The sequence below is a fragment of the Argiope bruennichi genome, chromosome 4 (assembly GCF_947563725.1).
Source record: "Argiope bruennichi chromosome 4, qqArgBrue1.1, whole genome shotgun sequence".
NCBI classification, from domain to species: domain Eukaryota; kingdom Metazoa; phylum Arthropoda; class Arachnida; order Araneae; family Araneidae; genus Argiope; species Argiope bruennichi.
In genome coordinates, this window is record NC_079154.1 from 20,666,889 (window position 1) to 20,693,000 (window position 26,112).

The 26,112-nt window shown below is 30.1% G+C and overlaps 1 protein-coding gene across 1 annotated transcript in view; it reads left to right on the forward strand.

The window, feature by feature from the left end:
* LOC129966202 (serine/threonine-protein kinase haspin-like) overlaps nt 1–26,112 on the forward strand; it is a 43,897-nt gene that overhangs the window by 1,893 nt on the left and 15,892 nt on the right. Inside the window, exons 3-8 of the mRNA XM_056080614.1 lie at nt 6,940–7,043; nt 8,740–8,916; nt 11,501–11,607; nt 14,202–14,272; nt 17,143–17,266; nt 19,096–19,219. Of these exons, the coding sequence (XP_055936589.1) occupies nt 6,940–7,043; nt 8,740–8,916; nt 11,501–11,607; nt 14,202–14,272; nt 17,143–17,266; nt 19,096–19,219 (707 nt within the window). The remainder of the gene's footprint in view (nt 1–6,939; nt 7,044–8,739; nt 8,917–11,500; nt 11,608–14,201; nt 14,273–17,142; nt 17,267–19,095; nt 19,220–26,112) is intronic.

Consider the following 26,112-nt stretch of genomic DNA (forward strand, 5'->3'; position numbering starts at 1 on the left):
ATTAAATATTTTATGCAATTCCTACTTTAATAGCTTCTTCATCAAAATATTTTAAAACTTCACATTTTGATAGTAATATAATTCACTCATAATATTATAAACGCCTTCAGTCATAACGTAATATGTATCTCTCTAATTTTCTGTTAGTTCCCGTAGAATTTATACTATAAATTAAAGTGGAAAGCATTTTTTTTAATATGATTACTGAAAACAGAGTCACTGAGCATTTAAACCTTATGAGCACTAAAGAATATCTTTCTTAATTTATGTAATATCTCAAGAATTTGTCAACAAAATTTTTTCAGATTCATCTTGAGCAGGTATATTAATTAACAATGTTTAATTTTAAATGTATAAGAAAGAAAGAAAACACTAAGAAAATAAACAGAATCGTTTAAAATAATCGGTCGAACACAGGTTAAAAAATTACTTAAAAAACGATGAACTTAAACTAACATAAATACAATTTAATTACAAAAGCATGCAACTAACCTAAAAATAATTTAAATCGAGTCCGCTTCCGTTGAAATGTAAGCAATCAGAATACAATGCACATGCGTGAATTTTTCTACACCAGTTGGGGTAACGCTATGTAGATTAGAAATTTTTAATTTCCTTTAATCTGTTTTATTTTAATTCAAAAGTACTTCAGAATGAATCTGAAAGATCGATTCATTAACAATGTTTAATTTTAAATGCATCAAACATTAAGAAAACAGAATCGTTTCAAATAATTAGCCGAAAAATCTTAAGCCTAGCCTCATGATTGTTGGGAAAAAAAAAACTGAAGCCGTACTCATTTGGCGGTGGGGAAAATGAAAAGATTTTTTTTTGGCGGGAAAGTTAGTTTTTAATTAATAATTAAAATTCTAAATAAAAATTCAAAAAAGGGCTATCCTATCTTTTAAGTTAGATCAAACTGCACACGGTGTGCAAATTTGATTAAAATCGGTTAAGTAGTTTAGGAGTCCATCGCGGACAAACAACGTGACACGTAATTTATATATATTAAGACAAGAATTGCTCGTGTAAAGTTATAAGATAATAAATTTTGGTTTAATGTTAAAAATGCGCTGATTAGTACATTCTATGTCACTTCAAATTAATACGGTTTAAAGGAAAATATAAAATGCTATAAGATATAACCATAAAATTCTATTCCCTACATAATTTTCTACTTGCCTAAGTTTTCATAATCGATGATATCCAAAGAAAATCATGGAAAAAATTAAATCTGGTCTTCAAATGAAAATATAATATTTGCAGCAGCCAAAATGTTATATAGATATTAAAATATAATAAAAACTGTGCTGGTATAAGCAAATATGATTAAAATAATAAAAATGAATAATATAATTCTAAGAACTTACTCTTCTTGAATTAATAAGGTTTTTGAAGTTTGATATTAATAATTAAAGAGTAATTAAAGAATAATAAGTAAAGAGTAGAGAATTAAGAGTAAAGAGTAAATATGCATATTTGGAAGCTTCAAATAATATCTTCATTATATTTCGGAAGTTTGTAACAATTAAGATAGCATTATCTTTTCGAATTAAAATAAACCAAACAGTATCTTTAACCTATATGCACAAGATATTGTATGATATTTCCACAATATAGTTCGACATTCTGAATGGTGGCCAACATCATGTAGATATCGTAACATTGTTGTTGGGTATTTTGTGCTAATAAAGTATTTTAAATCCCTATCTTATTCTGCAACTGATTTTAGTTAATTATTACAATAAGTAAACTTCGAAGGATTGGCACTAGGCCATTTTAGCTCAATTGAAGTCCTAGCCTAGACAAATTCCATCTGAAATTAAGCAATAAATAATTTTTCTTCACTATCTTAATAAACTATTGAACATAAATATAATTTACAAAAAATAATATATCGTAAGGGAAAATAATTGTAATTGGTTCATTAGTTTGGGATCTTTTAAGTTGAAATTTGTCATAAATAAGCGACTGTCCCTATTCATTGATGATCCATATAATTGAAATTTGTTACATTTCATATCAAATTCAGTGAAGTTAAAAGAGTGTAATTTAAGCAGTCATTTTATTTTTGTTTGGATAAATCTATAATTATTAAAATGATGTTTATACGTAAAAAAGTGGGTTTACTCTTCGTAATGAGATCATTCGTAGTATAACCAGCGATATGCGGTGATAAGCGAAAGCAACTGATCTCGAAAGCAACTGATGTATGGAAAAAAAATAAATAAAGCGGTTGTAGGGAATGTAATTAATGTGTACCGAAACTGATTTGTACCATTTTACTGACAGGAATAGAAGATTTATTTACTGCAATCTTGTGGTTGCAAAGTCTGGCAATTCTAGATAGCTGGTAGTTGCATGAAAATAAGAAGCGTAAGTCAGCAGCTAAGCCGGAAAAAAAAAAGTAAAAAAAAAAAAAAAAGTAAGATATAGAGAAAGAAAAGTTGTATGACAAACTTTAATTCTTTAAACTGAAGCTTAGTGATGGAAGCATACTACATTGCACCGGATTATTGCGAGATTTTCTTGATTAACCCCGAATCTATAGTCAAAATTCAAGAGAAGAGAAAAATGCATTTGTCTATTTCTGCAGACAAAACATTTTCGCATGCTATTGAACGATTGCATCATCCACCAATAACGCACTCACATATTACCATGAATTGATTTGCGTTTGCAATTTCAACATTCACTGTTGTATGTACTGCCTCATCTACATATTATTTTAATATTAGGAAGGCAAGTGTCGCATGGTGGGTTCGTAGACATTCTTGTATGGAATGTTTTAAACCGATTTTATTTTCATTTCTGTTGCACAGCGGCTCTTCTATAAGGTGATGTTGAGCAAAATCTTGATTTTTGAAATATCAGAATCAACACGAACACATAAATGATACTTCTTTCAAATATCTTTTAGGCTGCTAGTTCATATTCATTGAACTGCAGTATTTAATAGACAAACCATCAATAACGAGAATCAAATACCTTTATGTTAGATTATCCTTTAATCTAATAACTTCTAATGTCTTTTGTGATTTGTTTTAGTAAAATTTCCATCTTCCTGATGACAACGCCTTTCCTCACCCTGCCCAAAAGAAACGCTGGTAATAGGAACGGTAATCAATAATCAAATTGACGGACATAGTGATATTTTTTCTAATGACATCTTCAGAAATTAGATCTCCTTCACACTGATGTTCCCTATTATGGCTTGAAAAAGTTTAATGAATTGTTTGAAGAATTGTGATAGCACTTTAAAAAAATATATATATTCAAATTTTCAGTGGAATGTCCAGTGTAAAATTCTGTTCAAATACGTGTATTAGCTGACAGTGAAGAGTTCGAGTGTCCCGAGTAAAGTATTCCTTTTGTTGTAATAATGTTATTTAATTGCAGTCCTCATATATTTTTCGTATATTCTGCTCTGTACAAAATAAACGTTACAGCATCAATTGGAATTGCACAAATTTAATTTCATGCCTTTTGTTTGCCGTTTAGCTTATCGTAAGATTAATCATAAGTCATTTCACTTACGGTTAGAACATGATACGCGATTTCTTATTAAATAGAAGAACGTGGGCAATCCTTTAATTGCTTTATCACACCCATTTCCGATAGTTTTTGAGATGGAACCACTGTTCTGCATCTTGCCATTAGGGGTGCTATAGATGTTATCAGTAGATACCGCATACTCATCTTCATTGATCAACATTCACTTTTATCCGAAGTCTTACACCTTCATAAATTAAATAACTGCTTAACTCTTATACTTTACACTATGCAGGGTTCATTAACACGTATATGATACTTTAAACTTTTGAGATTTTGCATTACTTAAAAATGAATCTAAATCATATAGCAATGCAAAGATGGAGACCCTTATCAACATGAATTTGCAAGCTATAAATTTGAAAAAGAAGTAAATTGATAAATAGCTTAAATTGTTCTATTAAAAACAGTTGGAGAATCCCTCCCACCAAAAAAAAAAAAGAAAAGAAAAAGGTTGCACTTTTCTGCGCAAAAGGCTTCAGGTACTTACATTTCGTCTGCACATTCACATGACGCATTCTTTGAGGGTCATAAAAATTCTAACTTCCAGTTTTCTTAACTCTTTAACATCCAAGCACTTTTCAAGTGGCACTCCCTTTAACATCCAGACTTTCTCAGCGTGTCTCTGAAAGACATGGACTCGTCCTAGCTGAGGGGCAGTTACCCCCCGCACTCTGAAGTAATAAAACTGTCGACGCTCTACCTTGAATAATTGCCTTGCGGTTTTCGACAACAAGATTCATTTTCCATCCGCTTAAGAGTTTTATTCTAATGTATTTATATTTTTTAGTGTGAAGTGTTTCGCTCACCATCTTTGCGGGGCATTTTTCTTTTTACAAAAAATTTGAAATTTATTCTATAATTTAAAAAATAGTTGTTGTTTTTTTTCGTAAGTTTCATGTTATGCTTCCAAACTATTTAAATAAAAACTGGCTTTACTAGCAATTTCAAAAACATCTTTATAATTCATTTAATTCTCAATAGGCTTTTATATTTTTTTTTTGCCAAAATTAAAAAATATGTCATATATTACCATGTAAAAAAAAATTTACATAGTAATGTAAAACATACATTATACATATATCAATGCAATTACTACATTTTTTTTACATAGTATAGATGTCAATGCTTTTCAGTGATAAAGAAGATAATGTTTTAAATCTTCATTTAATACCGAAATAAAAACAATCGTTGGATAAAAAAAAATGTTATTACTCTTTTTGAAAGATGTTTCGAAAATAATATGTTCTTTCAACACTCAGCGAAGATTTTTTTTTTTTGTTTTTATTGTCTTTAGCATTTTTTTTTAGTATAAACGATTATCTTTATTGAATTTTTAAATATAAAATATTATTTTGCATTTTCGATAGTGATACTAAGAGAAAAATTTTAGAACTTTAATTAAATTTTTAAAGAAGTTTTCACATTTTTTTCTCCAAAACCGTACGCATTCTTGCTTTTACATTAAATAATCGAAAAAGAATGTAGAGTAAAGATAAATTCCAAAAATATCTATATTTTGCCACTCATTTTTACTAATCTTTTAAAATATAACTATTAAAATTTTTTTCTAACCAAGGGAATATATTACGTCAAACGTTATATATCTCATCTATCGAATTGTTTCGATAGATGAGATAACATATATTTAAAACTTCATTTAATACTGAAACACAAAAATTTATGAAATAAAATTCGGGGGGAAAATTACTCAACGAAATATATTTCAAAAATACATTCCTTCAGTTTTCAGCCTGAACATTTTATTAAAACATTACATTCTTCATAAACTAAATATGAAGATTTAACACATTTAAAATTACATTAATCATAAATATTACTTTTTTAGTATGAACTGTCATATTGAATTTTTCAAGCTGAATTTCTGATTTTAAAATGTTATGTGAAGTTTTCTATAATATTGTTAAGACAAGATAAATTTTTGAATAAAAGCTTCATATTAAATTTCCACAAATTTACACACGAGGGAATCATTTGCAAATTTTTGATAATATGTATATTATATAACATTTTTTGACTCCTCATCTCTATCTCTCTCGTTCACCTGACCCTCGTTAGTTTCATCTCCTGCTTATTTGCTTAGAATAAACGAGAGATCAGCTAAAGTATCATTTTTTGGCCAACCATCATCTTCGCTGATAGATCACTGTCACTTTCATCAGAATCAAGTAAAATTGCTTTAATTTCTTCTTCAGTGTGTTCACGATTTCTTTTACTCATAATGAAGAAATAATAAGCGTTTCAATAGAAAAATTACTCTGATAATCCAATCACCCGATTCACAGTACATAAAATAAAGAGTAGAAATTCACAACTGAATAGAAATTTTCAGAATGGCATCCTAAAAAGGAACTCAGTATTTATATAAATTATCTCACTCTTTGAAGAGGGCGATAAAAAAAATACTCCAAATCTTTTTTTTTTTTTTTTTTTTTTTTAATTCTATTTTAAAAGCGGTAGTTTGTACACGGTCTCAGAATTTCCGACAGTCCTTTGATGAAAGAATAAGATGCAGTGTAAAACGACTTCCTACCATAGTAACAAGTATCGCTACCCATTTTGTGAGAAAACTGCGATGTGAATAGGCCGCATTGACAATGCAATGGTTTGTCTTTATATCATTACAATAGTCTTACTACTGGAAAGGTCTTCTGAAGCTTGTCCGAAAAATAAACAACGTGTCGGTATCCTTATATATCATTCATCGTTACCAGAGAACTTCAGTGGAAAATTTCTTTTATAAATGGCCATAAAATCTTTCCAATTTTGAGCTAACAACACGTGAAAATAGAAACTAAAACCCTTTTAAAATACAAAATAAACGCCAATAACCTATTTAGTGAATTCCTCCTCAAACCCTACAGCCCGAAGTCACAGGGGAAACTACTGTGAAAAAGCCGCGATTGTCGAAGATAACGAGGACCTCCTGGAGTGTTCAGTAGAATAGCCACTTTTAATACCCATCTCCCCTAAAACGGCTAGCAGCCGCCCCAAACCGCCCCACGTGAATGTTATAGGGTAAATTCTCAAACCGCCCCAAACCGCCCCGCTGGAATCGAGAGGGTTAAGCTATGCTGAGATATTATGACTTAGCAAGACCTAATGGATTGCAAAATTAAATTGGTCCGACGTATTTGGCTTGTGAATTAATTATATGTGGTTTGAATCAATAATTTCGAAATATTTTCTTCTTCAATAGCCTTTTCAGTTTCAAAAGCGATTTATTAAATTATTATTTGAATTTGGAAAATACGATCACGAAGTAATTAAAACAAAAACAAATGACCTGAAAGAAGAATATGCACAGAAATCTCATTCAGCCACATTTTATGAATTTTCACATTAATCACATTTTTCACATTTAAGGATTTCCAGCACTCAAGCGATTCCATAACCCCAGAGATGGAAAAAGTTTTTAAGTTCTGTAATGTGAAAAACGATGTGAAATTTTCAAACGCCATATCGTTTTGGTAAGTGCATTTTACTTTTAATTCGATGCGTAGGAATTTTCTTTATTATGTGGTATTGTTTATAATATCCTTAAAGAATTTGATTTGATTTTCATATTTTTTACTGAAAAAAATTATTTTCTACTTTTTAGTGCAACAATAAAGCGTCCATTTAAAACTTTTTTGCATAATGTGTATAATTTTTTTAGTATTGATGCATTTTGTAATTCATATTTTCAAATGTTTTTGAATCTCAAAAAATTGTTGTTGTTTTTTCCAAATTCACATAAAATAGCGCCATCCATATGGAATCAAAATTTAAAGTAAATTAATTATCTGATATATTAGGATTCTGATAATAATAGGATGTCGTATTTTGTTATCGAGAGCATGCAATTGTACATATATTCAAAAACTCAAATATATAAAGAAATAAGCAGAATTCAAATATTCATGTATAAAACGCGAAATTTTCGCATAAAAAAATACATTGAGACAATATTTTTTCGGTTTCTCTCTAAAATTAAAAACGCAGAAGGCCAAAGAAGCATTAATAACATTTCTAGAGGTTTTAAGATTTTATATGGAAGTAATAGTATTGAAATCGATTCTGTGATTTTGACTGCAGACTCTGTCACAAGATTCCCCTTAGAGAATGTATTATGGGACAGTATTTTTTTATTTCACTCAAAATTAAAAAGTAGAGGAGAATTAATGATCATAGATGACGTATCTAACACTCATTACTTTTTTATGGAACACAAATTGGCGAAATTGGACCTGTGATTGGGACTGGATGACTGGTTCATTGGTTCTCCATATTATTTTAAATATATACATAGTTTATAATATTCACAGTTGAAATTTTCAATCTCATCTGAATTAATTCTCTGAAATAAAATTAAGTTTTAATAAAATGAAACAAATCTTTGCCATTTTGTTTAAAGTGACTTTTATATTTATTTTCTTTTATAAGCGAGATATTGACACCTAATCTCTTGAATCTCAATTAAATGTTTTGTTATTTCAGTTTGTCACAATATATGCTATCTAAAAACTGCTTGTAGAAATATAAGATTAAAACCATCCCATAATTTTGAAAGTTGAGGGAAAAGAAAGGAACCCCCTAAATCCAAGTTGCTTCAAGGGTTCTTAAAAGGAATAATCCAGCTCTCATTTCCATAGCCTCATCTTTTAACCCTTTCTAAGGCCGTGGGAAGTATGCTTCCCACCAAATTTATCAATCTTTGTATGAAATTATGTAGGTTGACATAAGTTCTGACACATTTTTTTAGTGAGTCAGAAACTTAGATGCTTCAGTTCTTTATCTCAGACAAAATGATGTGTCTTGATTTGTTACTTAATTATTAATTAACCAAATTAATTAATTAATCAAATTAAATTTATCTAATAAGCTAAATGAATCCCTTTTCTTATTCTAATTTCAAGCCTAAAAATATTTTAACATAATATGACTAAAAAAAATGGCCCTTTAAAGGTTCAAATAAATGCCCTCTTGATTATTATGGTGATTATGATCTTACTAACAGTTATACGGAGAAAATAACGTTTGAGCATAATGCTGGAAAATTCAAGTGCGGAGCCATTAGTGATGAGGCTAAATATTTTCCGAAATATTTTTTAAAGAAGAAACGAATTGTGAGAGTGAAAATTTTAAGATTGCAAATAAATTAAACTTTTACTTTTCTTCCATCAGGAAACAAAGGTACGCCAGAAAAATCGCAGAAGGATCGTATGGTGAAATCTACCAGTTCAGACATATAGACGGAACTAAGAGGATCTTCAAATGCATACCGATTAATGGGCAGCATTCGATGAACTCCTACGAAAACATCCCTCTTTCATTGGCTGTGCCGGACATCGTTTCATCCAAGTAAGTGAAGTTAATTTGTTTTGAAAATTCCCTGCTATTTCACTGCCTCGCTCAGTAAAGAACAGAAAAGTCATACAACAAAAAATATTTGATTTCATCACTTTGGTACCACCACTTGATCACCATTGGTATGATAATACCAGTGGTGATCAAAAGGTGGTCAAGAAATTGAATTCAGATTGAATTCAATTTTGCTTTGTCGTAATCTGGTGGTAAAGCAAGTAAAAACATGAAAAAAACAACAACAATAAAATATTAAATAATTATAATCTTTCGGATCTTATGAGGAACCTTATGAAAAGCACATATTCTGATATTCTTCATTTTATATTGTTAGCACACATACATGGTTTTTTTTGTCTTATATTTCAATGCAAAATTTAATTATTTTTATATCGCTAATCTATCTTAAAATTTGTTGGAGCCCTTTCTAATGCCACGTTATATAATATATATAAACATGACAAAAAAATCTTTTGAATTTTTATTTTTAGTCTCTTTTTTTACTCAGATTTTTTTAGAATGAACTTAACAAAATTCTACATATATCTCAAGTTTATAATAATACACAGACGCAACCCATAAGTACAGAAAGTGTAGTTATTATTACCATATTGTCAGTTTCTAGATATCGAAATCATCCGTACTTTTGTACATGCCCCAATCGATTCTGCCCAATCAAAAAAACCCCAATCAAAAAAAAAAATAGTACAACCTTAAAACAAAATGAAAATAAACATAGGGAAAGAAAAGAAAAATGCGCTTAAAAAATTCCAAAATAGTGCTCCTCTCACTCACTGCCTATTCCCCCTATGCGAAATTAAATCGTCCAAAAGTAATAATCAAGGGTTTCTGAAACAAACAGTATGAATTTCAAAATGTGAACTGTTTTGTGATTTACGGAGATAAAAATGTATGATGAATTTATTATACAATACAGATGCTTCAAGGAAGCAGATCTGATAAATTCGGATATAAAACAATTAATTATTGCGTTTAGGTAACAGATAATTTGTTATCTGTGCTTGAAAAAAGTAATGTATTTGCATCTTCGCAAGTATCCAAGCAAGTCTATTGAGTAGCAATGAAATTTGGCCAAATGGCAATCTTAACGGTGACTCAATCTCGGAATTCGAATTTGACTAATTAACGGTAACTCAATAACGGTGATTCGCATCTCGGAATTCGAATTTTAAAAGTTAATGAAGAAAACAAATTTGCATTGTTTCGGATGATTGCTTGCACAAATTGCCTTTGATATCGCTTTTCAGTGTTCGTATAATGAAAGAAATGTGGAAGAAAACAACGAATTATCTTTCTGAAGGAATTCGTTTTGTATCTTTGATGTAATTTACTGAATTTTGAGAAATTTCTAATAAATAATAACTTTTTCAGAAAAATTTTAAAAACTGGTGCTAAAATTTCTACATCCGATTTTCTAATAATGTTACCTTTTACCTATTTTTCGAGGTCGTTATTCAAGCAATTTTTTTCTAATTTAAATTATGAGCGATGAAACCATTTATAATTGTTTTTATGAATTTCAAAGAGTTCCTTTGCAGATCTTCAGAAAAAGATTTTACTTCTTCTCTGATTTGGCAAGAAACCAAGTTGAAAAATTAAGGATGGTGAAAATTACTTTTATGCAATTTAAGTTCTAATAGCATCATTTGCAACAAACTTTCTAATTTCATTGCCTCCCTCTCATTTTTTTAGCAAGGCTTTATTTTCAGTTGTGTTTTCGATTTTTATCGTTTGACGGTTCATTAGGCGATTTCATTCTCATGAAAAAAATTACTGTGCAAATAAATTTTTTTTTCATTTTTGCAGTTTTATTTTATTTTACAGAAGCTTTGATTTCGCTTACATTCATCATTTCATAGCAATACTATGCGAGTTTTGATAGTTTTCATATAATACAACTCTGCACATCATTTTTTACGTCACATTTTCAATTAATTTCTCAATCTATAAAGAATTTTCAATTTAAAATATTCTATTATATGCGGATTTAGATTTTTTGCAACTGCAATTTTATCGCTTCAATCGGATGTTTAAGCCTACTTTCGTTCTATTTTTCAGATGTCTCAGTGATTTAAACGAAGGATCCATTTATGCCGCACCGAACTTTCCGCTAATTTACAAGTAAGTTGCTCCATATTCGAAAATATTTATCTTAAAAATGTTCTTATAATTTTTTTTTTGGTAGAATGTATATTTTTTTCTGTAGAAGACAGATACTATATATAGAAATTTTTTTTCCTTGGGTCCTAAACTAGAAAAAAAAGTTCTAACTCCAATTATTTGTTCGAATAAAAATTCGATAGTGTTGCATTGCTTAGATTTTTCATGTAAGAATCAAAGTCCGGGATAAAAATTCTTCTCCTATTAAAAAAAAGTTGAAAATATTTTAATACATCATTTCTGAAACTATAAAATAATTTCTGAGTAATTTAAATCAAGTATTCCAACAAAATTCTTCTTTATAAATATAACATATATAAATATGTGTGTGTGCAGCTAATTTCTTCTTTTAAAACAAAACAAATTGCACCATATATCTATTTAAAATTTTCTTTTGTAGTATTTCTCTGGTCCGTGATCGTTTTCCAGATTTCCTGATGAGAGCATGGTGGGATTACAAAAACAGCCCCGAAAGACTGAAAGATCCGGCAGAACATCCCCGCCCAGGTAATCAAGTTAAAAGATTTGTTGCAAATTATTCAAGTAAATCTTATCAAGGATTATGTATAGTGTAAAATGTAATTAAAAAGCATTGTAAATGTTATCTCCAGTGGCGTATCAAGGTCTGGTGGTACACGAAGCCGAATTTTAATTTATCACTCCCATATCAAGTCTATCAAAATCTTTACCGTTATCTATACTTATATAAAGCTCAATGTGTGTGTGTGTTGGCGCTCTACAGAAAAGATCATTTGACCTACAGTTACCAAATTTGGTACGTGTATACATTGGAGGTCGGAAATGTGCACCTGGGGTCCCTTTTTTTGAAATTTTAATTATTAATTAAAAACCAACTTTCCAGTCAAAAAAAAATCTTCATTTCCCCACCACCAAATGAGTAAGGCATCAGCATTTTTTCCCCACGCTAATAAGGCTTAGGCTTAACATTTTTCGGCCGATTATTTCAAACGATTCTGTTTATTTTCTTAATGTTTGATGCATTTAAAATTAAACGTTATTAATTAATCGATCTTTCAGACTCATTCTGAAGTACTTTTGAATTAAAATAAAACAGAATAAAGGAAATTAAAAATTTCTAATCCGCATAGCGTTACCCCAACTGGCGTAGAAAATTCACACATTTGCGTTACCGTAACTGGCATTGAAAATTCATTGTGTTCTGATTGTTTACATCTATTTTAAACGGAAGCGGACTTGATTTAAATTATTTTTAGGTTATCTGTATGCTTTTGTAATTAAATTGTATTTATGTTAGTTTAAGTTCATCGTTTTTTAAGTAATTTTTTTACCTGTTTTCGACCGATTATTTTAAATGATTCGTTTTATTTTCTTAGTGTTTGATGCATTTAAAATTAAACATTGTTAATTAATAGACCTGCTCATGATGAATCTGAAAAAATTTTGTTGACAAATTCTTGAGATATTACATAAATTAAGAAAGATGTTCTTTAGTGCCCATAAGGTTTAAATGTTCAGTGACTCTGTTTTCAGTAATCATATTACAAAAAAATGCCTTGTTTCAGTAAAAAATATTATTATATTAATTGCATATTAATCATTTCCGCTGTAATTTAAATTGCACAATTGTAGCATAAATTGTACGGGAGCTAACAGAAAATTAGAGAGATACATATTACGTTATGACTGAAGGTCTTTATAATATTATAAGTGAATTGAAATTTGAAGTTTTAAAATATTTTAATGAAGAAGCTATTAAAGTAGATTAGTATTATTAAAATATTTTATTATTAAAATTTTAATAATTAAATATTTTAATAATAAAATATTTAATTATTAAAATTTTAACGAGCATTAAGATTGGCGTACCGGCTGGTCGCCAAAGGCGGCTAGTTTATAATAAAGATGAATGTGTGTTTGTGAGTGTGTGTGGGTCTGCATGTTGGCGTTCAGCGGACAAGACCCTTCGACCTAGAGTCACCAAATTTGCACATATATATTTTGAAGGATGAGAATGAGCACCTCGAAACAATTTTTTTGTTTGGAAATTTTTATTAAAAATCAAACAAATTGTTTGCGTTCTTCCTCAATAACTTCCGAAAATATTGCAGTACAAGAATAATTTTTTACATTACATAAAATTCAAAAATATCATCTTTACAATGATACCAATATTCTTGCCGTCATTTTTTTCTATGTTTAATCAATTAAAAAAATTAAGCCTATTTTCAAGCAAGAATGCAAAGATATGTAAAAATTCTGAACGAGTACTAATGTATCATGAAATCTTAAGAATTCTAGAATAACACCAAAGTTTTTGACAAAAATCACTATTGAAGTTGCAGCTGTTTTTTGTTTTCATTTTATAATCCGAATTATTACCGATATTAATATAAAAAATAAAGAAACTTGCAAAATAATGAAATTAAAATTCTGTTCTTAATAGAAAACATCATTGACAAAGCAGATTTCAGAAAAGCAAGCTATATATTTGCTCAGTTTTGTGAAAAATCTATAAAAGATTTAAATTCATATTTAAGTCATTAACATGGAGAAAATTTCCAAATTTTACATTTTGTTGGGTAAGAAATTAAGTTATGCAGTTAAAAATAATAGGAACAGCAAAATGTATCTATCTATCTATTTATTTATAAATTGTAGGGAAAATGACAGAAAAATGAAGGAAAGATACTGTAAAATGAACAGAGCAGCGTACTATTTCCATGTTGGTATGAATTATATATCGATCAAAAATTCAAGCTTAGTATTAATTTGGTGAATAAACTATTAAGACCAAATTATATAAAATACTAACTGTACCCAGCTTCGCGTTGCTATGGCTCACTCTGATTAAATGGAAAAGAAAGAACAGAGAAAGCGCACGTTGCTAATACGAAACAGTTTAAAAAAAAAAAAAACAGTCATGTCACAGTTTCTAATGACTTCGCATATTTTTTAAGCTTTTCAGAATAATGTTTTATCAGTTAATTTTTAAAAATCCAAATGTTTATTTCATGCTAATTGTATTGCTCGTAAATAAAGAAATACGCTAAATTAGAAAATAAAGTGAAAAGGAAAACATTTAACTCAATTATCAAGTAATTCATTTTCTCCATTTTCAGATCAATACTCAGAATCACAGTTATATCTCACAATTGAAAGTTCTTTCTGCGGCGAACCACTGACAATGAAAGTAAGTTCATTTTATTAAATATGGTGAGTGTATCAAAAACTGGATTGAAATCATATATATCCTCTTTTTTTTCTGTACACAATTATATCTCAAAAATGAATCGGATAGTTATCATTTAGAAGAGGAAAATCGATTTCGCAAATTAATATTTTTTCCTTGCTTAAAAATGAAATCAATTCCTGAGCTTTCACGTGCTCTTCGTACTTCTGTATGCGTAATAAATCCAAAATTAAACTGATATCCCACATCTAATATATCATGGGGTGGAGGGTCGAATATAGGGGACATTTCCTTAACGAAATATTTTTGCACTGTTCGTGAACACATACTCTGTGTCCCTATTTGCAAAAAACAGAAGATTCTACTCAGGTAAAATCAGGAAACAGTTTTCTTGACTAGTCATCCATTTATCCTCATCGAGCCACACTTTATTTTTATACAATTTCCGATAAACAATTCATATCAAGGTTACGAATATTTCTTAAAGACAATAAAAATTATTTCCTTCATGAACTACTAATTTCACAAGAAACTCTGGGTTCCACGTGATCGTTAAAATAAATTTGCTCTGCTTTTCCTCGCGAGCTGCTCATCGCTCACACACCTCGTAAACGTCTACTTTTTTGACTGCAAAGCAAAATAAGAAATCTTTCCTGCGTAACTTTCATGACAACGGGAATGCGCTACCTCGGAAGGAAAGGGAACTAATACCTAGAGGGAGGAGGTGAAATTGGTTCAGTTCGCGTGATTGTGAAATCCAATGGGGAAAAAGTTACAAATAAAGATTGCAAAAATTATCTTATAAAAAAAAACTAAGCACAACTAAGAGAAGTTTATAGAAATTATTCAGAAATACACGCTTATCACAAGATTTTTTGAAATGAAAAAGATTTTTGAGGTGTCAATTTTTCAACAACAGCCCTTTCTTGTATGCTAAGCTTTTGAACAAAAAGTATAAGGAATATTGTCATAACACAAAAGTCTCAATGCATGTTACATCTCCTTCAAATATTTTTTTCCAATACTCAAAGTCGTTTTTATGAAACCCCTTCAGTATTAGCAGCGCTCCTGCCGATACTGCTTCATTCAGTGGTGGTGGAGTACTGTACACCAGTTCGCAGTGTTTTATTACATAAATAGTTTAAAAATGGTGAAAACATTTAGGCAAATCGGAAATAAGAAAATACCATATGGTGCCATGCCACATTAATGATGGACGATGGAATCGTATCTGTTATTTTTTTTATCAAGAAATCATATGTGTAATAATTTCTAATTAATATACTTTCTAAAAATAATTTCCTAATTATTCAAATTCCGGCTTCATAGAAAATTTAAATTCTAAGTTCCGTAGATTTATATTTTTTTTGCTTAAAATCCAAATAATGAGACGACAAATCGTTTTCTATAATTGTATAAGCTAAAAATACTCTCTCTCTCTCTCCTGCTTTCTGCCTTCCTATTCGGTATGCTACACGTGCTTTTGTCATGGCTTCAACAACAACAACAACAACAATATATACATATATATATACATATATATATATATATATATATATATATATATATATATATATATATATATATATATAATATATAAAGAATTTGACTGATTATTTAAAATTATAAAGAATAAAAAATTGGTAAAGAACACCATACCTGCTTCTTCTAACCATGCTTTACATATATAATAACGATAGCGCATTATTGTGGCTTAAAATCCATGAGTTATTTTGGCACATTTCGCTTTCGAAGAATGATTCGAGCGACTTTTGATTCAATCGAATTGTTCGTTCTCGCCTTCAAGAAAATGCAACAAAACGTTAAAATAATCTGCCGAAATCATAATGCCTATCATAAAATAATAATATTAACCAGTCAATACTACCTTCATTTTTGAGTGATTATGACATTTGTTTCTCAGTCTTCCGTCATTTGATTCCTTCATTCAGCTTTTACACACTTTTTATTTGATTGCTGACATTTTTCTGTGTCAAAAATATAGATACAAGTTTCATTATTTGTAACAAAACGTTTTAAAATAAAATCGACTTGTGACTCATCTATTTGAACATTTGAACCCATTTCGGTTTTTTGAACAAAGGTTTCAGTTTTTTTTTCTCTTCATCGGTTTGGATCCATTGGAGAAGAAACGCACCACAAAACTAAATGACCACTCTCAATTATTGACAGGAACTTAACAATATAGGCCTTTGTTTAATAATGTCTCTAATTGTAAGATGACTACCATTCTGCGATCTGATCAATATTTTAGTCGAAGTGGGTATTCTACAGAGAGTGATACATCTCCAAATGACGTTTTACTATTCAACACTCAAATACTCATTAAATGGTAGTCAAATACTCTTGTTTTTGATAAATGATAATTTTAGAGATGTTTTTTTTTAGCATTTTAAATGTCCTGGTAAATTAAAGTGCATTGCAAAAACGAAATTTAATGCTTATTTCATCAGTCATTTCACCATTTTGGAAAAACCCACTATGTTAAAATTTTATCTTATTAAAAATGAATTTACAATATAAATTCAAATACTAAGTTCTGCTAAATATTTATATAAGGAAAATATTTGATAAAAGTTTCCAAATAATTTCTAGTATAAATGTTTTATAAATTTACTACTCTAATGCTTTATTTTCAAACTAGTGTTATAAGATTTTTTGAAATATTATTATGTGCTATCTGTTATCGAATAAGTTAGTTTCCCTTGATAAAACTTTTGTTTTTGTGAATGATTTCTTTTTGTGGCATAAGCAAGCATTACAAAATATTTCATTACTAATTAAACTGTATCAGGATCATTTTGAATCGTAAAATAATTTTTTGACTGACTGAGAATTTAAATTTTTAGCTACTCCAAAATGCATGGGTAGGAGTAACCATCATGTCGCAAATCATATCAGCACTGGCAGTGGCAGAAGGGGCATACAATTTTGAACATCGAGACCTGCATTTGGCAAATATCCTGGTGCAAAGTACTTCCGCTTCATCTTTGAAATACACCATTCACAACCAGCATTTTTCTATCGCAACTGTTGGATGCCACATTTTCATCATTGATTTCACGCTGTCACGGATTTACAGTGGTATGCATTAAACCCTAAAGAAAGTTCAAATATAATCTTATTTAATTCATAATATTCTTAAATATGATTTCATAATATTCTTAAATATGATTTCATAATATTCTTAAAATGACTTCAAATTTCTTTTAGAAAAACTTATTCTCAATATTACTACAATTATATTTTGTTAATTAAATAAATAGAGGAAGCATTAAAATATGATAAATACCAGAGGAAATAATCTTCCCGAAACTTTCTCGCATATACTCAAACAAAGATGTAATTCCAGAAAACACCTTAGATAGCATTGGCTTACAATAGTTAGGAAACATTAACCTTTGGAATGAATTAGGCATTTTTACTGAATCTATCGCATCATCCTTGGCGATTAATTTCTGGCATGTGATTAAAAGTATCTGAAAATAATATTTGTGTTTTAGACCCGTTTTTCGTAACTGATTGAAATAAAAATGTGACACAAAATCACGTAGAAAATTTGATATTGTTACGGATTTTCTCCTTTTTGAAGGATTCGTTTGGATAGTGGTAGTAATATGGTGTGGAGAACACAATCAGCAGGCGACAGTAGAAAACAATGACGACGTTTATTTACACGAAGACAGGACAGCACACAGACAACAAATATTTACAGAAGAGACGAACACAGTAGACGACAGGATTTGGCACACACCAGTTCAGTACTCGCGCCACACAACGCTGGAAATCCACCGTCGCTTCGCTATCCTCTGAAAGACTTGTTACTTGTCGGCGACTTCGACTACTCCACCGCACGACTTCCGAGTGCCTGTCAATAGTTCCAGGAGGCGGGGCTAGAATATTCTAGCCTATTCAGGGATTATCTGGGTGCATCTCAGTTCCTTGTGGAGGGATCGGGAAAATTCTCGAACTTTCCAATATTATCCATTTTATCGCCAAAGTCGCCAAATTCGTCGTCAAGTTGTCATATGGTTGCCAAGCTCTGAGTTCATTGACGCGGCACCCGCTCAGCAAGCGCAGGACAGATCATACAACGGTCTTTCTTATGATGACACTAATCGTACTGGGAAGCAAAATTACAGGTGTGTAACAATATATTTAAGTCACTACGTTTTTGAGTTTTCGCGTTTACACGTTTCTAAACGTGCAGACCGACAGACGGTCAATCCCTCGTGGGATTGGGCTCAGAATGTGATAGGTATCTACACTAAAGTTGTTAATTCTGTGTATCGATTTTATCTATCTAACTCTCTTCGTTCTGTTGTTATTGGTGTTAAATTATATTGGAACAGTTGGACTGACAGACTTCCACTGAGCGGACTTTGCTCAAAATTTAACACAAATCCACAAATTCGGTGTAAAAATTGTATACGAAATTTCAACCGTCTAGCTTAAAGCGATTTTGAGTTATCTTTGTCATAGACATACAGACAGACATTTTCCAAAAATGCGTTTTTCGAACTCAGGAAGATCTAAAATGTAGAGATCCATCAAAATTGCGAGTTCGAATTTTTTGACGATTGCAATGTTTTTTTTCTATATATCTATACGAAAAGGTAATAAAAAATAAAGTAAATTACAATCACATGGTAAATAGTAATGAAACGTTTTCACAAGTTTCTAATTAGTATTAAAGTATTCCACAGAAGTACCAATTGTCATTAAAGTTTCAGTGGCGCTATTTAAGTCATTTTCCACTTGTGTAATTTTTGTCTGTTTCAGCAACGGTGTATTTGTTTCAGACCAAAGCGTATATTGCGTTGGATTAGATGATATTGCGAAAAGCAGCAGTGATAGGAACGATTCTACTGAAAGTATCTGGCTGAATCACAAGAATGTGTACAAGATTATGGCTGAATACAGCAAGTAAGAAGAAACATTAAAACAAATAGATAAAATTAACAATATTTTTAGCTATTCCGGTTACCTTTTTGTCACAAGAATGGTTTTGGCTTCTATAAGCAGCTTATAATATAATTCGTCTATTAAGCTGTTAGGCTTAAAACACACGAAACAGATTAAGGCAGCAAAGAAAAAAAATTGTGCACAATACCAGATTTTCATAATATGAGACTATAGGCATTACATATTTTTGGGAACCTTACTAAGTAACGACAAGGAAATAATGTGAACTAAACTTATTTCTGCTTTTAACTTGACTTTTACGTCTATTTTCTGCTATTTGTTATTTAATTTGAGAACAATTTCGGTATTGTTTATATAACACATTTATAACGTTTATTTTTCCTGCTTTGTACTGAGAATAAATTTTAAAATTTATATACTTTATTCTGTTTAAGTATGTATTGTGCAAAAGTTAATATATAGCAAAAAATTTCATGTTTTATTATTTTTTTTTGAAAAAAAAACTTATCAAAAATATCTATAATCTTACCTTATAAAATATTTTATCGGTACAAAAAAATAATATCCCAAAAGTGTTAAGTAATTCCAAATGATTACTATGTATTAGATTTAGAAAAAAATTCTTATTATAACTCACCTTCGCAAGTGTATTCAGCTTTAAATTGAATTGGAGTTGAGTTCGTGGCTTCGGACATCGGGAAATTCATTTTCATTATTTTCTTGTGAATAATGACCATACATTTGAAATTCTGAAATCAAATCTAATTCCCTTTTCCGCTCCACGAAATGAAATTTAAAAAAAATTTTGTTTCTTGTAATATTTCGACAAGTACTATCGCCACCTCCCTTTAACCCTAAAATAAATTGAATTTTTCAAAAAATATCGAAAGGAGAAAAGCAAGAATATAATTAATTAATAATTATGGATAAAAATGTTATTATTTTAGTAATTTTTTCTGTCATAATATGTAGTAAAAAAATAAATAAATAAGAACATATATATTTTTTACAAAATTACTAAAATAAAAAATTATGTTGATTAAGTTAAAAATTCATTGAAATGTGACACTGAATTGATTAGTTATTTATAGTCATAATGTGCACTGCCTAGCGATGCGAAATTTTTAAATCCGCCACCACTGATATGGCGCTTTTGTTAAATAGATAGTTTTTTTTTATTTGTTTCTTCTGGATTTTGAAAAATTTCCGCATTGTATTGATCTTAAGAACATATTACATCTATAAGATATCTCAGCACTATGGTTACAAATTTCTAAGAAAGGTAGAATACACTTAGACGACATGGGATCACATAACAATGTTGGATTGGAAATGCTTTCCAGACATGGTAGATAACGTTCTATCCATCGGGAGGGCGGGATTCTAAATTACCTAAGGGAATATTTTATATCAGAATTCTATAGAAAAATTCAAGGATCATAAACCATGTTTAAATAGCTGCCCACTTGAACAGAGCATGACCATAATCGAAATAATCAGCGCGCCCAAAATTTAAATCCAATATTACAGGTGTATGAAAAACCTTTTCCTTCCGCCCCCCCCCCATAAGCATATCGGTATCGATGACGTCATTAAGATTATTATTTCTGAGCTAAAAGAAAATATTCTGATATTCACTTGCTCATTCTCTCTCTCTCTCTCTTTTATGATTGGAGAAAAATATGTATGGAATTAATCTCTCCATGCAAGATTTTTATTGTCGTCCGAATCAAAACGCATCCTGTGTTTTGAATCAACTTTCAAGATATTTTTCCCAATTTTGGCATGAAAAGCGCAGTTTGAATTTTTTGAAGTCAACTCTAACATCACTGCTATGTTATTGACTAATGACCAAGCTCTGTTCAATGTGGACAGCCATGAAATCACTGATTTTGTTTACGAAATCTTGCTATGGAATGTTGATTGAATGAAGATTCTACTACGAAACTCTCGGGAATCCCAGGTGCATAAAATGCCATCTACTATGTCTGGGAGGCATTTCCGCCTTTTTATTGCTATGTGATTCTGAGTTATCTAGATGCTAGTAATTTGTAATCCTGCTGTTAAGACAACCTGAACAGGCAGACACTAATTCATTTTTTTTTTCAGGGGTAAGTGGGACAATTATATGCCCGTCACTAACGTCATATGGCTGAAATATATGAATGAAAATATTTTGGATTATATTCAGAAGAACAATCCCCACTTTAGGAAATTAGTCCCTCCTGAAAACGAACACAGCCAAATGACAGCCATTCGGTTACTAAGGAAATGGAATGACTGCATCCTGGATCACACGTCAGCGACAGATTTACTACAAGACATCATTTTAAAGAATAATCCAATTGTTTATGTACACAAATAAGGACTTGCGATTTTTCCGTATAAACAATTTGTAGTCAATTTTTATGTTTTTAAAAATCGATGTAGTAACTAAAAATTTGTTTTTTTTTTCTTGTTACACAAAAAAAATTATGCCGATAGATCAGATATTTAAAAATATAAATAAAAATAATTAATTATTATGATTAATTCTTAAAAATTAAGCTGTAAAAATGAGCATATTTGTTTGCATACATTAATGGGAGGATATTATTTTTATAAAATGAAAATTGAGTCTTATTTCGAGGTAACTGGACATATATTTTAACTGAACATCGCACAATTTTTATAATTGCTATAAAGTAGTAAAGTGTAATGCTTTTCAAAATAAACTCCTAAAGTTAGCAATAATTTATACTGGCAATGCATAGGAAGCCTGAGGTAACTGAATAACGAATGACGCAATACTTCTTCGCATCTGGGACTATAAAGCTCTCCACGTAAATTAAATAACTTTCCTTTCAAATGTACAGAAATGAACAGAATGTCCAAAAATTATTTTCATTTTCATTAAAAGCTATTCTTTTCATTAAAGGTGGGATTACATTTGGCCAGTTATAAGACGGCCAGTAGGGAGCGCATGCGTAGAAATGCAGAAAAATGCTGTTCAGTCCGTGGCAAAGTACTGGTCCCGGCGGGATAACAACATGCCGCTCTTTTGTATTTTTATTTTTTTTTTCTTCTTGCGCATGCGTTCGTTAAATTTGGCGGTTTTTTTTTTTTTTTTTTTTTTTTTTTTTTTGCGTGAAAAAATTGATTACTTATCATAGATTAATTCCGACATTTTTTCTCTTTGTTCTTTCTAATGCGAGGATTTTTTTTTCAATTTATTTGTCATTTTTTCTATAGTTTTTCAAATTTAAGCATGTTTGCTATATTTTTTTTTATTTTACTATGTTTCTTTGTATAAATATCTATCATTTTATTACGATACGCAGTGAAATAGAAAAATTCAGGGACACCAAAACGGCATTTATAGCCATGCACGGATTTCTATCTTATGAAATTCTGACAAACATAAATCAATCCTTTTATGCACATGTGTTGTTTTACTTGCCGTCTTATTACTGGCCGAGTGTAAACCCACCTTAAAATACAATAGAATCATCCTAAAGCAATTAATCACTGTAAACATTTTTCACATACACACAAAGATATAAATATACCATTAAATAATATGAACTGAGAAAGAACTTCATAAACAAACTGAAAATTCTTATATCCAGAATATCTCTTTACATATAAAACGCTAAACGCACACGGCACAGAAATCGTTTTTATTCCAAAATGTCGAATGGCAATAGTGAAATGTAAACAAAAATTGAATGCTTTAAAAGATTGCTTCATTAAAAGTTTTTACTACTCAATTCAGCGCTTCGCTAACTGATGGAGCAGCAAAACGTTATTAAAAATGCTCTGGATAGGGTTCACTAAAAACTATATTCAGCCACAGGAAAGAAAATGTAAAAGAAATAATAATAATAAAAAAATGCGTATAAAACTAACTTTAATTAAGCGCGAAAAGAGCTTAGCTATTGTCTGATGGGTAATTGTAACGATTTATTATTATTTACTAATGACCGTTTTTTCCAAAAGTATAAGTATTGCCTGGCAAAAATGTTGTTTGCATTATCTTAAAAATCAAAACATTACCTTTTTTTATGGTATCAGTTTCATCTATGTACAATGTTTTCTTTATTTTTAAATTTTTTAAATATAATATATGATTTTTAACAATTAATTTCTATAGCTATGGTGAAATTCAAACTCTTCCATCAAAATATTCAATCGCGTACTTTTGTTAATGTTAAAATTAAGCTTAAAGAAATCTTTAAATATTGATCCCGAAGTACGATTTTCACTTCCTCATTTATTTCGTATTGTATGTTCTTTTTAATTTACACGTGATATAATTTGTTTCGATTTATTTAATTAAATAACAGTTTAAAAATTTAATTAATTAACAGCTTAAAAATTTAATAATCTAGTCGAACAAGCTGGTCGCAAAGCGTTAGTTCAAGGAAAGGCTATTGAAAAGACGAAGCAGCAAATTCACGGTCTTATTTCAAATAATAATAAAATACATAAGCGCTATCTTAAACACTGGTGAGAAAGAAAACCAAATTTTTTCCCTGATTTATTAATAATATTTTACCAACTGAGTAAATCCTTTAATTATCTTAGCACAACCACTTACTAAGTAATCTTAATGCCATGCCATTTCTCTATTCATTTGTTATGGCCGGAGGTTAAGAACCTTGAGTTTAAGAACTCCGTGACGTTCCTCTCAAATCGGCAAGAAAATGTTTGTTTAGGAGTTAAAGAAAATAATTGAATGTCTTGATAATTCATGCGTAGCTTTTACGATGCATTTTCAATAATGATGAGAATGCATTAAAAAAACAATCTTGTTTCGTGAAAGAAACGAAAGTGGATTAGCATAATATGAGGGTATTCTTTTTTCTTTCTCTTCACATAGTTAAAGTGTTCCCATGTTGCATTTTTCTTATAAGTTTGATGTGTAATAACAAGATATGATTATGTAAAAAAAAGTGAATGGCTAAAATTCTTCTATATTTGTGATTATACTTAAGTATTCGATTATTTAGCATTTGAAAACTGCTGATACTTTTTGTTAAGAATTCAGTTAACCACGTGGTCTTCTTGGGCGGAGCCGATTGTCAATTACGTAAATATCACGTGGTCTCAATGTTAATGCTAGATTTTTTCTTTATTTACCAGAGGGGAATTTGAATATTGAGGAGTATTGGTAGGAGCGAGGATAGAACCTGGGACCTTATGATTCGCAGCCCAGTAACATGACCACAATACAAAAGCAATTGCTCGGGTAGCGTAGCTGTTAACTGACTTATAAGCTTTTACCACAATATCATGATTTGCTTTCGGTATGATCTTGGCTCTCTGTCGATTATATTATGGTATGTGTAGCTAGCTCTCTAGGCCTGCTATACCTTGTAATATTTTCTTGGATACGATATACGTATTAATATTGAATTGCTTTCAAAGGCGTAATCATGTGCCTTTTGTTTATCAAGAAATTTTCAGTCTAAATTTGTTGATGTTACATTTCTGTTACCAATAAACCACAAAAAGACAAACCTATGCCAAACAAAACTGTTAAACAGTTATTTAAAAATCGTACACCAGACTTCACTATTAAATTAATTATTGCGAATCATGATGTTAATAATATTTAACGTCTTTTTTCAATTTTTCTATGCTAGTTGTCCTGTTAAAATGTTCGTAGTGTTTATATGAGCCAGATATATTTTTGTTATTTTTTGACAATATCCACATCGCAAGTACTTTTCGTTTCAATATCCCAAGACTACTACTTTTAGACTTTTCTACCTCGCTAAAGGGTGATATAAGAAAGGATGAGCGCATTTTCGGAATTCTTCCACCTTGGTTTCCACTCCATTAGATACTTTTTCGTTCAATTTGTTTCCACGGTTTTGTTTTTTCTAACCGTTTTTGTTTTGTCGGGTGGTTTCTAACCGTACTATTTTATTTTAACTTAAAATTGCTTATTCATTGCTTGTATGACAAGTTTAAGAATCGAAAAAGCTTTCGGAAGTTGCACGAAAAGAGTTCTATGTAATATCATTAAATGTGATCGAGATTATTTACTGTTGTTAAAATCAAAATGTTATCAAAAAATTCAATAACAAAAAGTGTTTAACTTAACAAAATTATTATTATTATTATGTAAAAAGCGAATCACTAAATTTTAAGAAAAGAAATCTTCCACTTATTCATAATAATTTGATGTTTAAGCCTCTTACAGTAAACAAAAATTTTTCTAAAGCATTTTGTTATGAATTAGCCCTTTTTCTGGCAATATTACAAGTTATCAACAATTTTTACGATTCTCGAGTACGCGAATAGTCTGAGTTTACCCTATAGTTAAATGTAAACATCTCATCCTTTTATCTTTTCTTTCATCCATCCCTATTTTGACTAAATAAACGGAATCTGATAGATGCGCAAAAGCGCGAGTTCAGTAAATGAACTGTACTTTGGTACAGTCAGCTGGTTCACCGGGTTTAATGGCTGCAAAAAATTAAATATACCGTGAAGCTACTATGTCTTAATGATTTCCTCAATAAAATACTTTTACATTACTAAATATTTCTGATACGAAATGTGTACGTACTGTTCCGTACTTGTAAAATCACACCTTTGGCGGTTCCCTTGGCGCGTTCTGTAACTACGCCAACCTGGCAACCATGTAGTTTCTCAGAACAGTTTCCGAAGCTGTCTCGCAAAACACGCAACAAAGTAAAACGCATTTTTACAATGCGTTTGCTGTTTTCATTCATTTACGCCTCCTGCACATTTTGGTCCTAAGTGAACCGGAGGTCATCCAGATCCTATGGAATAATTATTATCATTGAATTTAATAAATTCATTATGCTAAATATGACAGATATCATATCGCTTAATCGCAAGAGTGGCAGCATCAAAAGCTAGCTTACGATATTAAATAA